The sequence below is a fragment of the Chionomys nivalis genome, chromosome 1 (genome assembly GCF_950005125.1).
Source record: "Chionomys nivalis chromosome 1, mChiNiv1.1, whole genome shotgun sequence".
Classification (NCBI taxonomy): Eukaryota; Metazoa; Chordata; class Mammalia; order Rodentia; family Cricetidae; genus Chionomys; species Chionomys nivalis.
The window spans coordinates 107,500,082-107,513,176 of record NC_080086.1 but is presented as its reverse complement, the minus strand read 5'-3'; the positions used below and the strand labels follow the sequence as shown (position 1 = coordinate 107,513,176).

Here is a 13,095-nt window from a genome sequence, read left to right as displayed (position 1 = left end):
AAAAGCCCCTCTCCCCCTCTCCCGGTCCATCTGCCGTGTATCCTGAAATGACACGCATTTGGAGCACTGGACACTAGAGGCTACGGCAGCCAGTCCCTGACATCATGTGGTGCTGAGCCTGGAGTCTTACACAAACGTGGGATGAAAGCAAGAAAGGAGGCTCAGAAGGTGACATACTTCCGACCACCCCGAGTATTAGCGGAATATGGGACAGTAACAGGCTGGAAAGTTAGGATGGGCGCTCCTGAACCAGCACGGCCACCTTTTCTCTTTCTCCTCTTCCCTGAGCCCTATCATGTCTCCTGTCTGATGCCTGTAGAGCTCCCTCGTGTTTTACTATGTAGTCTTGGCTAGCCTGGAACTCTATATAGACCAGGCTGGCCTCTAACTTACAGAGATCTTCCTATCTCCCAAGTACTGGAAGTAGAGGCAAACTCGACCTCACCAGATTCTCCCTTTTTCCTCTGTAGCCACCACCTACCCATCTGAGCTCTTCTTGCATCTTCCTGGCCCTGGTTCTGTGTGTCAGATCTGTGTCCTCATCTCTGTGTGTGCGCCGTCTCTGTTTCATGCCAATTACCTCTCCGAGCTTCCTGCTGCTCCCGATCTATTTCCCTGTCCTCACCTGTCTGCGTTCTGAACCCTGTCTGCATCTTTTATGTCCATCTGACCAGTCCCCTCCTGTCTTGCCTGGCTCCCTGTCGCCCTTCTCCTGCCGGCCCAGTCACAATCGCCCCAGGACGTCAGCGTGTGCTTCAGGTTCACGGCCCACCGTCCTGGCAGCCCAGTCCCGCCTGTGGCCCGCAGCCCGAGAGAGCCCGTGGGTTCTCGGCGGGTGTGCTGGGTGTCCCCGTGCATGGTTCTGCGTGTCCCGACGTGAGCAAGCAGTGGTCATGGGCACGCGCGGGCCCTATGCCCTGGTGGACACCACGCCGGCCAAAACCATCTTGGTGTACCGCAACGGGGACCAATTCTATGTGGGCCGAAAGTTTGTGTTCTCGCGGCGACGCGTAGCCAACTTCGAGGCCCTGCTGGAGCAGCTGACCGAGCAGGTGGATGTGCCCTTCGGAGTGCGGAGGCTCTACACGCCCACGCGTGGTCACCAGGTGCTCGGGCTGGATACCTTGCAGGCCGGTGGCAAGTACGTGGCCGCGGGCCGTGAGCGCTTCAAGAAACTGGAGTAAGTGCAGCCCTGGAGCTCTCTTCCCACTCAGGCGTCTACAGCAGCACACCCCACCCAGACCTCTGTACACCGTACACCTCACCCAGGGCCTTGCCCAGCTCTCAGGAGCAGTGCACCCCAGCTAGGGCCTCATCCAGGGCGTCTGGCAGTAGGAGTCACTGTCCTTGAGAGCAATAGGCTACACACATAACACGGGGTTCAGAGAATCCCAGGGGGCGGCAAGGGGTGCAGATTAGTTTGTATTATCCAGGCGCTTTTATGGCCATGAAACAGATGCATGGCATTTGAGGGTGAGCTCAACACAGAGAAGCATTTAGGCTTTATTTATTTTTTTTCATCTTTTAGGTTAATGGCATGTGAAATCGGACTCCCGTCTGCTGAATACAATTATGAAACCCTTCTGCCCTGACATCAGACGGGTGCACGGGCCCTAGAGTGTGTAACTGCTGAGCTGCTGAGCAGTTAATATCCACCCGAGAATCCGATTCTAATAGTGGCACTAACAAACAGTTGTAAGGGAAGCTAGCCGTCCTGAGTGTCCCCCAGTGATGACCAGGGGCCTGTGGCTTGAAAGGTTTGCACAGAGCAGCTTGCTGGGATACAGTTGTAAATGTGCTGTTTAAGTTCAAGCCTTCCTGGGTCTGTCTTGCCATACATATATCAAGGCGGGGGGTGGGGTGGGGGACAGAGAGGAGTGACAGGCCATGACAGGCGGTGGGAAAGAGGCAGTCAAGGTTGGGTGGAGGGGACAAGGTCCCCTTCTGAGTGGCACTGAACTGCAACTTGGGGTAAATGAGCTCCACTCTCAGTGAATCAGGAGGTGAGTGCCCATGCCACAGCACCCCACGAGCTAAGTACATGCCCTTCTTCAAAGTGTCTGAACCCTGGGCCACTTGACATCTTCCTCCACCTCTGGAAAAACCAAGGAAATTGCTCAGTGACCACCAGACCCAGAAGAAAGCCTGCGGCTGGTTTCATGTACCGCCTTTAACCACTCTGCTCCGGGATCTGTTGCTACGCTATCGGGAGAGCATTTTGTGGTTTTTGTGCCTTCATTTTCTGGATTATTTCTGCATTTTTGTAAAATATAATGGAAGTCAGTTTACAAGAAAATTTGAAAACCAGATTCTTAGAGTTGACTAGCAACACGAACTTGGAGAAATGAAAAGTTTGAGATGATTAGGAAGGTTGAAGGACAGGCCTGTGGGCAGAGGCTGTGAGGGGCAGAGTCTGAGGTTGAATATCCACAGACTGAGCTTTGCTGGGTCTGCACACGTTTCAAAGATCAGAGAGTGAACTATTCTTTATATATATATATATATATACATATATATGTATATATATACAATATATATACAATACACATACGTAATTTTTTCTTTCTCTCTCTATAATATATATAGCTTGTTTTTGTTTTTTGAGATAGAATTTCTCTGTGTAGCCCAGTCTGTCCTGGAACTTGCTCTGTAGATCAGGCTTGCTTCCAACTCACAGGGATCCACTTACCTCTGCCTCCTGAGTGTTGGAACTAAAGGCATGTGCCTCCTCCTTGCATAAGATTCTGGTTTCTTAGAACTTACACGGTGGCTCACAACTCCTTTCAGCTCCAATTCCGGCTTCTGAGGCCACGGGGCATGCATATGGTACATATACATACACGCACACAGGCACTCCTGCCTATACATAACATAAATATAAAACAACCACCACAGGACTGAGGTCCTGTCCACCCTAGACAAGGACATGCCATCCGGCTGGTGACTGTACCCATGATTCCCCAATTGCCCACTTGTGGGGAGCCATCTTTTGTCTACCCTCTCTGTGAGGGTCAGGCTTTGTGACTTGACTCTGTGCTGAATACTTATTTCTTTTCCCTCCATCTACCAATCCTAAAGTAATTCTTCCCTGCATATGGTTAAAATTGTCTAGATGGGCAACAATAGAAAATGTATACTTTTAGCTGGGTGGGGGTGGTGGTGGCGCACGCCTTTAATCCAGCACTACTCAGGGAGGCAGAGGCAGGTGGGTCTCTGTGACTCCGAGGCCAGCCTGGTCTACAGAGTGAGTTCCAGGACAGCCAGAGATACACAGAGAAACCCTGTCTTGAAAACAAACAAAGCATACTTTTTTTTTTTTTTAAATAAAGAAGGAGCCTTAAGGTAAGAATTTTCAGCTACTCTGCATGTTTTATTCTGTGGGAACATAGAAAACTCTTTGAAAGTCCTAATGGTCAAAAGTTCTGGTAAGACAAGGACATCTATGAAGCCCCACGGACAAGCGTAGGTGGTCTCATTTTCAGAGCCAGGATTCTGCTTGGACGCTGGCTTGCAGTGGTATTCCACCACAGCAATAGTAGTCCTACCTGAGATGACTTGGTAATAGGACCGTGAGGTGTTGCTGTGACAGACCTGGCCGTGTGTTTTTGGGAGGACTGTGGGAGGATTTTGGAACTTTGGGTAAGAAAAGCCATCGAGTGTTCAAAGCTTGGTGAGCTGTTTTATGGGAGCTTGGAGGAACATGTAGAGAGCAATAGAGATGATGGAGGCCTGGCTTGTGAAGTCTCAGAGGGAAGTCTGAGAGTCGTTCAAAGACCCTATCAGGGCTGCTTACTATTTTGAATTGAGAATCTGTGGTTTTGGTCAGTTGGGGCTGAAGAATCAGCTGCGAGTAACAAGGGACTAGAACCCTTGAAGTAAAATCTTTGCTTTACTGAGACAACTGATGCTGATCAGCCAGAGCTAAGAAATTAGTGGCGATTTAGAAAAGACCAGTGTCATTGAGGTGAAATCTCTTGGGAAGTATTTCCTCAGATCAGAATACAGCAACTGTGTTCCAGAGGCGGTCAAGGTTGGCTCTTGCATGGACAGCTGAACAGGGTCATGTGTGGGAGTCACCGCAGTGGTACTGGTTCAGAAGGCATGAAGGGGTTATGGAGAGCAGCTGAGACTTGGCGCTGTTGGTGAAAGTGCAGCCCAGTTGCAGCAGAGACCCCAGCATCTTGGAGATGCCAGTGTCGGATGACTGCCAAGAGTAGCAGGCGCTGTGGTGGAGTGGAGCCTGTCTGAACCTAGAAGACAGGTCGTGTGTGTTATTGAGGACAGAGCTGGAGAAGTCATCCAAGCCCTTTGGAGGAGTCCAGAAGATCATGAATGAATTCCAATATTGGACCCTGAGTGATTTAAAATGTTGGAGTTTGGTTTTGCTCTGATCTGATAGTGACTGTGCCCTGGCTCTTCCTTCTCTAAGTAAGAAAGTATTTAACTTAATTTTGATTTTTACAGGAGCCCACAGTTGAGAAACTTTGAGTTTTTAAAAGAGATTTTGAATTGGGTATTTAAAAAAAAAACCTGAACTATTTTGTTTGTTTTGTTTCTTAAGACAGAGTTTCTCTGTATAGCTCTGACTGTCCTAGAACTTGCTGTGTAGACCAGGCTGACTTTAAACTCACAGAGATCCACCTGCCTCTGCCTCCTGAATGCTGGGATTAAAGGCATGAGCCCCCACCACTTGGCTGAGATGGAACTTTTGGGACACTATTTATTATGTATACAGTGTTCTGTCTGCCTATATGCCTGCAGCCAGAAGAGGGCGCTAGGTCTCCGTTCAAATGGTTGTGAGCCACCATGTGGGTGCTGGGAAATGAACTCAGGTCCTATGAAAGAGCAGCTTGTGCTCTTAACTGCTGAGTCATCTCTTCAACCTTGAGATGAAATTTTAATGTGATTGAACTTGTAAAGACTGTGGAATTTTCAAAATTATTTATGTTTTCTATTGTGATATTAATATTAACATGCCATCTTGGGGATAAATTAGGAAGGAAAGGTTCTAACTGGAAAGTGAAGTGCTTGTCTGTCAGGTTGACAAGGGGCCGACGGTGCTGGGTAGTTTTGTGTTGACACAAACTAGAGCCATCTGAGAAGAGGCATCCTCAACTGAGAAAATGTCTCTGTAAAAATCAGGCTGCAGGCAAACCTGTAGGGCATTTTCTTACTTAGTGATTGATGGGGGGGGGGTCTCAGCCCATTGTGGGTGGGGCTATCCCTAGGCTGGTGGTCCTGGGTTCTGAGAACACAGGCTGAGCAAGCCAGGAGGAGTAAGCCAGTAAGCAGCACCCTCCATGGCCTCTGCATCAGCTCCTGCCCTGCTTGAGTTCCTGCCTTCACTGCTTCTGATGATAAACTGTTATATGAACTGTGAGGGAAATAAACCCCTTCCTCTCCAAGCTGCTTTGGTCATGGTGTGTCATCACAGCCATAGTCACCTAAATAGGACAGGGGAGTCATTGAGGAGCTTAGGATCTTGCTCCATTAATGACCTGTGTAGCAAGGAGGGGGCCACTTGTTTGTCCTGGCTGCCCAGAACCAAAATAATAACCACACAGAAACTGTATTATTTAAAACACTGCTTGTCCCATTAGCTCAAACTTCTTATTGGCTAACTCTTACAGCTTAGTTTAACCCATTTCTATTAATTTGTGTATTGCCACGTGTCTGTGGCTTACCAGCAAGATTCCAACCGGCATCTGTCTCATGGAGGGGCTCCATGGCGTCTCTCTGACTCCGCCCTTCTTCCTCCCTGCATTCAGCTTAGGTTCCTCCCTCCCCCTGCTTAGTTCAGTTTTGCCCTGCTATAGGTCCAAAGCAGTTTCTTTATTCATTAATTGGTAATCACAGCATACAGAGGGAAATCCCACAGACCTGCTTGAAATGGTCACCTTAAACAGTTACTTCATAGGGCTGGAGGCAGGTTTCTAGCTCCAGGGCTGCCCTCAAGGGAGGGTGATGGATGGAGATGTCCCCTTTGCCTCACAGTCTTGTCACCCTGCTCTGAGTTCGCTCCTTTATAAGTGGAGACAGCCATGGAGCTTGTGTGCTGGCAATCCCAGAGACAGTGGCAGGAAAGTGACAAGTTCTAGGACAGCCTGGACTACAGAGTCAGGCCATCTCACAGAAAACACAAAACAAAAATAAACAACCCAAATCCCAACCAATCAACCAGCCAGTCCACCAACTAACCAACTAAACATTACCACCATCACCAAAAAGTCAGAAGGTCAGTGAATTAGATAATTATTTACTGTTACTTAAATGATTTATTTAAATAGCTTAAATACAAATATTTAAAATATATTTTAAAAGATTTATTTACTTAAAAAGTATGTATGAGTATTTTGCCTGCATTTTGTCTGTACACCATGTGCATGCCTGGAGGCTGCAAAGGACAGAAGAGGACTCTTAGATCTCATAATGCTCAGATAACAGATGGTTGTGAGTCACCATTTGGGTAGTGGGATCTGAATCTGGGTCCTCTGGAAGAGCAGTCAGTGCTCTTAGCCACCAAGCCACCTCTCCAGCCTTAGACCATTATTTCTAAGGTCACTCTAGTGATACATACATACATATGTATACACATACACACACACATATGTGTGTGTCCCATGACACGTTGCTGTCACGTTCTGATGTGGATTCATTCCTGCCCTGTGGGGTTGCCTGCTTCCTTGCTGACATTGGCTCCTCTTGGCAGAGGTTCCATGACTCAGAGCGAGTACTGTCTTTCTAACTATGATTTCTCCTCTCTCTCTCTTTTTGCAGCTATATTCATATAGTTCCCAGAAAACCTCCAAAGATGAGAAAGTTGAAGGAGGTAAGTGTTTGAGACTAATAAGATGAGCTGAATTAGTCCACTTTGGCTGCAGGTTTATTATCATTATTAAGCTTTTCGGGATCCATTATCTGGCTTTACTGGTTTTCCAATTTCCCAATTCCCATTTCGTTATGTCTGTTCTAATTTGTCTTCCCTCCTGTTGTGTAAGAAGGCATCTCTTTGGGGGGACCTCCTTTGACATCCCTTCTCTTTGCAGGGTCTACTATTCCTTCCCCAGGGATCTCTGTGCTGGCTTGGTGAGGGTTAATGACTTCTGAGTTTTTGTTAGAAGCATTTCAGAGATTGTCTTGGGTTTAAGGGACCATTAGGGGTTTCCAGGATTGGTGTGGGAGATGGGGAAGGAGCTTTAGATGGCAGCTGGACCATCATCACTCCCTCCCGTGTGCCCGCTTGCTTGCCCTCTTCTTGCCCTCTCTCTAGCTCTATTTGAAGACCCTGGCTCCCTTCTCTCAGGCTGGCATAGAAGCGGCTGTGATCACTAATCAAATGTGTGATTGGCCCGTGGAGGGAAAGGGCTGGGTAACTGTGACAAACACGCCTCGGATTAAACTAGAATCCCTCTAGTCTTGCTTTTCTCTAGTTCATCACTTTCTTCCCACCCGCTTACTCTTTTCACAATGGCCATCATCAGAGTCTGGCAGGAGGTGATTATTACCAACCTGGGAGTGCCTGGGTCTTATTTGCTACCTTTTTAAAAAAGGGCATAATGGATGAGAATTTGGAGGATTAACTCCCTCCAAGAACATTTTGGTTGTGTGTGTGTGTGTGTGTGTGTGCGTGCATGCGTGCGACACACACGTGTCCCTTAGCACACATGTTCCTCCCGTTGGGAAAAGAGCAGCTTCAGCTAGTTGATGGTGATGAGGGCGATGGGGGCACAGCTGGACTGAGCAGTGTACTCCTGATTACTTCCTAGCCTCCCAGAGGGGACGTTACAAAGCACACTAAGTTGGCTCAGTCGTACAGCTCATCATTAAAAGATTGTCTCTGTGTGAGCATGTTTGTATGCACTAGCATGGGCATGTGCATGCCACAGCACATGTGACAACATGGTGCAGAGGTCAGGTGACCACTTTTAGTGTCCTCACCTTCCCCCCTTGTTTGAGGAAAGGTTTCTGAACCCTTGTGTAAGCCAGGCTGGCTGGCTTTAGGGCTTCTGGGGGCATTTTCTCATCTCTGCTTCCCGTATTCCTGTAGGAGTGCTGGGATTACAGATGTGTATGTTACCTGCCTTTCTGTGGGTCCTGGGAGTCTGGGGGTTCAAACTTGTAAGTGCTTCACCCTCTGAGCTTGTCCCATGGCTTGTCATTTTTAATGAATAAGAATCAAAACATTTCCCCAAAGATGTACTATTGTGGAATATTAACTAGGCAAAGATGTGTTATATTTTTTTATGCTGCAGGATATTGCTTTAACTGTGTAAAGATGTGTTCCTTTTGTGTATGCTGCATTTATTTATGATGGATAGATGTTTGTTTAACTATGTAAAGATGTGCTGCAGTTGTTTCACCTTGCCTGCCTCAGGCACCTGATTGGTCTAATAAAGAGCTGAACAGCCAATAGCTAGGCAGAGGAAGGATAGGCAGAGCTGACAGGGCAGAGAGAATAAATAGGAGGAGAAATCTAGGCTCGAAAAGGAAGGAAAAATGAAAGAAGCAGAGAGAGAGGGAGATGCCAGGGGCAAACCATTGAGCCAGTCACAGAGTAAAAAGGAAAGACATATAAAATAAAGAGGGGTAAAAAGCCTAGAGGCAAAACACAGATAAAGAGAAACAGGGTGCCCCTGGCAGGTGAGACCAGGATTTATCCCGGGTGCATGAACTGGCCCATTCCCTATGATGCAGAGGGGAGGAGCTTGGTCCTGCCTCAACTTGACATGCCAGACTTTGTTGACTCCCCAATGGGAAGCATTAACCTCTCTGAGGTGTTGATGCGGGGAGTGGGGGCCTGGGGAAATGTGGGGACTAGGTAGGGGGAGCAGGAGGAGGGGAAGGAGGGAGAACTGTGGTTGATATGTAAAATGAATTTAAAACCTAAATAAATAAATAAATAAATAAATAAAAGAACAGGATAATCACGTGTTTTGGCACCTTCATAGTGCCAAACTCTGAAGGTAGAGGCAGGAGAATCTGGAGCCAAAGCCATCCCCAGCTATATAGTGCATTTCGGGTCAGTAAAAATGTTTAACATGTTTACAAATAAGAACAAGAACTGTGTAGACCATGGCATGCTCCTTGAGGTTCTCACGGTCCCTGGCACCCATGCGTTTCTGATATTAATTGGCTCAGACAGTAGCTTAGGCACCCAGTGTTCAATGGCACAGCTTTCTTCGTGGACACCTCCGCCCGCCTTCCACACTTAACCCTGGAGTGGAGTTTATTGCTCATTATCTGTTTTCTTTCTGGGTGTGTTTCTGTGAGGACAGCTCTCCTTGGTGCTAGCGTCTTTTTGGCTCAGGCTTTGCACGGCAAGAGATGTTTGGATGCGTCCTGAGGGCGGACAGATAGTGTGAGAGCAGGTGAAAGAGCAGAGACTTAGGGGGACAATGACAAGGAGCAGTTGTCAGGCGGGCTGACCCTTAACCTATTCCAGGCATTTGCCAAGGCATGTCTTCCACCTGGACCTTTCCCTCTTGGGAAGGGATTTGTTTCTGGGATTGTATCATACACCCCAAGAGCAGGCCGAGGAACGCTTAGAAGCTGAACCCCATATTACGAGGGCAAGAGTCAGTGCCATCCCAAGTGTCACCGAGCACCCTGGCAGCATGGTGCCATGGCTATGCCCTGTGAGAGCATGTCTTTGGATGTTTTTTCATGAAAAAGAGCCCTTGGTGCCATGCATTCCTGGGAAGGTTGTACAATCTGGTTCCTTGTCACATGGGTATTCTCGAGGTTGTTTGGGAAATGAGTTATGCTCTTTTATAGAACTTACCCCAGGGCTCAGAGCCAGTTGGCAGCTGTCCTGTAGCTGCAGCGAGAGAAATACTCCGTGGTTACCCTCAGGGCTCGGTTCTAGTTTAGTTTTACCGCCTTGGGCAGTAGGTTTGTTTATAGCCTGTTGGGTACTTCAGGCTCTGGCAGACAGTGATGTGTGACTCATCAGAGCTAAGTCTGAGTGAGACTGTCTTTCCCATCTGACAGCAACAGCCACATTTGTTAGACTCCTCTTAGGACCTGATTACATGGAGGACAGGGAACCGGAATCCTGAGTGTGTACTTAATAGCTGCTGTTATTTAATTAGGCAGGTGCTATCAGGGTTAATGAGTCATTAGCACATCAGAAGAGCAATTAGCCCATTGTTTCATAGTGTAGGCAATCAAGCAGAAAGCCCTTCTTAGGGTGTCTGTACCAAGTAGAATTTCTCAGAGCGCAATTGCTGCTGTTTTGTTTTCAGACCAGGTCTGTCAATGCTTGCCTGTTGCTGATATTCACAGCCATTCGTTTACCACTGCAGCGTGCGGGTCTGCATCATTTGATATGCAACACACATCAGAACAATAATGGAGGCATGCATGCCCTTTCTGCAGGCCCCCTGGTCTCCCTTACCTGGATCTCTTCCCTTACTGGAGTTTCTGCTACTAGCAGCGTTGTGCATTTGTCCTGGTGCCTTTCCTTCGTCCACTTACCTTTCAGCTTCGTGGGTAGTCACCACTGTCTCCCCGGGGCTGCTCCCTAGTCAGCAGTAGGGCCATTCTGTTGTGGGACTTCCTACCCCAAGGAAGCTCACACTCAAAAGGATGGTTAAGTCACAAAACAGGAAAACCATAAGCGATATGAGGACAGGGGCATTGCAAGCTTCTTTCTAAACACTTAGCTTTGTACGCACAGGTCAGTCCAACTGTCATTTCTCATCCCCAAAACTTCTGTATACAGTCAACAGCTGTCAATGCAGAGATTTACAACTGGGTCAGAGTGCAGAGAAGTGATTGTGATGTGCTCAAAGTCCTAAGGGGGGATCATATCACACCCTCAACTCCCAAGAGGGGATGGAAAAATCATAAGAGCTCGAGATCAGAGACTATTGCTGCAAAATAATGTCTTCTGGACCTAATAACAACACTGCACTCATGAGTTCTCAGCCACTGTGGTTGTTAGCACATGACTTGCACCAGGCAGCAGTTGAGCCTACAGAAGGAAGGGATGTAAGAGGCCCTCATCTAAGCTAAGGAGATATTGGCAATTGCTGGGCAGCACTAGTTAGGCTCGGTGGATTATTAAAAATAAGACATGAAGTTAGAACTGGGGTATTGGGGGTGGCTGGGAGGAGCTGGAAGGGCTGAATAGGAGGTAGCTAGGACTTCAATACATTGTATTCACGTGTGAAATAATTCAATGGTAATAACCGATGGTGATCAAACAATTCTTAAAACCCCCAAACAAACAAGGGTGGGGAGACACAGGGAAGAACCCCTGAAGGCCAGCTGGAGCACAGAGCGTGAGGAGGGCAATGACAGGGTACCCTGTCTCTGATTGCTGTGAGGGAAGGGTTGGGTCTGGGGAGTTAGGTCTGTCAGTAATCTAAGTCCCAGCACCCATGGGAAAAATTGGGCTGGCTAGGCATGGTGGCACATCCCTAATCCCAGCCCTTTGGAGGCAGAGGCAGGGGGGTATCAGTGAGTTGTAAGTCAGCCAGGACTGCAGAGTGAGATCCTGTCTGAAGAAACCAAAAACTGGGCCTGGATGTGTGCATCTGTCCATGTGGGCGTGGGTATAAAGCACCATCCCCTAGGGCATGGGCAATATACCATGGACTACACTGACCCTCTCTCAGCTGCCAGAAACAGCCACTAGCTCCTCAGCTAGGAGTCCCCTCCCACCCCTTCTCTGTGCTGGAGTGCTGAATGCTTTATCTTGTGTAGGTCATGGGCCGGCAACCACAGCTACCACGAGGTCACGAATGCAATGTCTTTGTCAGGAAGATAGTATCTTGCAGCAATATTAATTTACCTTTGGCTTTTATACTCTTTCTACCTTTCCCACTTCCAGAGACAGGGTGATCCCTGGGGCTTGCTGGCTAGTCAGTCCAGCTGGTTGATGATCTCCAGGTCCCAGCAAGAGACCCTATTTTAAAAACCAAGGGATGGGTGGGTGGTCCTGGGGCATGGCACCTGAGGTTGACTCTGGTTTCCACATGCATGCACATAGGCACCTGTATACTTGAGCAGGCAACACACACACACACACGAGGTTGGGGCAGCAAAAGTTTAGGTAAGAGCTAGGGGTAGACAGAGTGACTAAGAACAGTTGGGGGATAAGAAACTGGGGTTCCACATAAGACTCCGAGAGCTGGCCACAGGGATGCTGACAGTTCAGTTGAGAGGAGCCAGATGTGAGAGGAGACTGAATATCTCCCCAGTTTCAAAGCTGCACAGATGGATCTCGGCATTGTTGTCGTCTACGATGGTGAGGTCTGGAGTGGACGTGTGTGGGTGGTCAGCAAATCTGATAGGCTCAAAACAAGACCAAGATGCCTAAGTAGACTTGCCTCTCCTTCCTTGGGTATGTTAGGGGACTCTCAAGTTCCTCAAGTTAACTTAATTTTAAGTACTTATGACAATATGATAGATATCACATTGCATTGTTTTTTTTAAATAAAACATTCTGCCATTTCATGGTCATAAGAATTCTGTAAGAGGGGCTGAGAGATGGCTCAGAGGTTAAGAGCACTGACTGTTTTTCCAGAGGTCCTGAGTTCAATTCCCAGCAACCACATGATGGCTCACAACCATCTATGATGAGATCTGGGTGCCCTCTTCTGGCCTGCAGGGATACATGCAGGCAGATGCTGTATATATAATTAATGAATAAATCTTAAAAAAAAAAAGGAATTTTGTAAGATAGGTCATCTCCACTGTAAAGAATTAGCAAACTAGTTGGGCGGTGGTGGTGCACGCCTTTAATCCCAGCACTTGGGAGGCAGAGGCAGGTGGATCTCTGTGAGTTCAAGGCCAGCCTTGGAACAGGACAGGCTCCAAAGCTACAGAGAAACCCTCTCTTGGAAAAAAAAAAGAATTAGCAAACTGCTGCTGAGAGCGGTGGTCACACATCCCTGCCCAGGAGAGCTGGGCTCTGACCTGCATCACCTGGCTTTCAGCCTGTGATTTCCTCCTGTGAGTCTGTGCCATTTGTACCATTTTCTGCCTCCTGGTAATGCCTCTGTTCTGGCCACTGATAACCAACGGATACAGCAGATGCCAAAGTCCACAGGCTTTGCATCTCCTCCAGGCCCAGCATGCCACACTCCT

The 13,095-nt window shown here is 47.9% G+C and overlaps 1 protein-coding gene across 1 annotated transcript in view; it reads left to right on the top strand.

Moving 5' to 3' along the window:
* Positions 1–893: 893 nt before the first annotated feature.
* The window catches only part of Dcdc2c (doublecortin domain containing 2C), a 36,763-nt gene continuing 24,561 nt past the window's right edge, over positions 894–13,095 (top strand). The window contains exons 1-2 of the mRNA XM_057787671.1: positions 894–1,180; positions 6,778–6,829. Of these exons, the coding sequence (XP_057643654.1) occupies positions 894–1,180; positions 6,778–6,829 (339 nt within the window). The remainder of the gene's footprint in view (positions 1,181–6,777; positions 6,830–13,095) is intronic.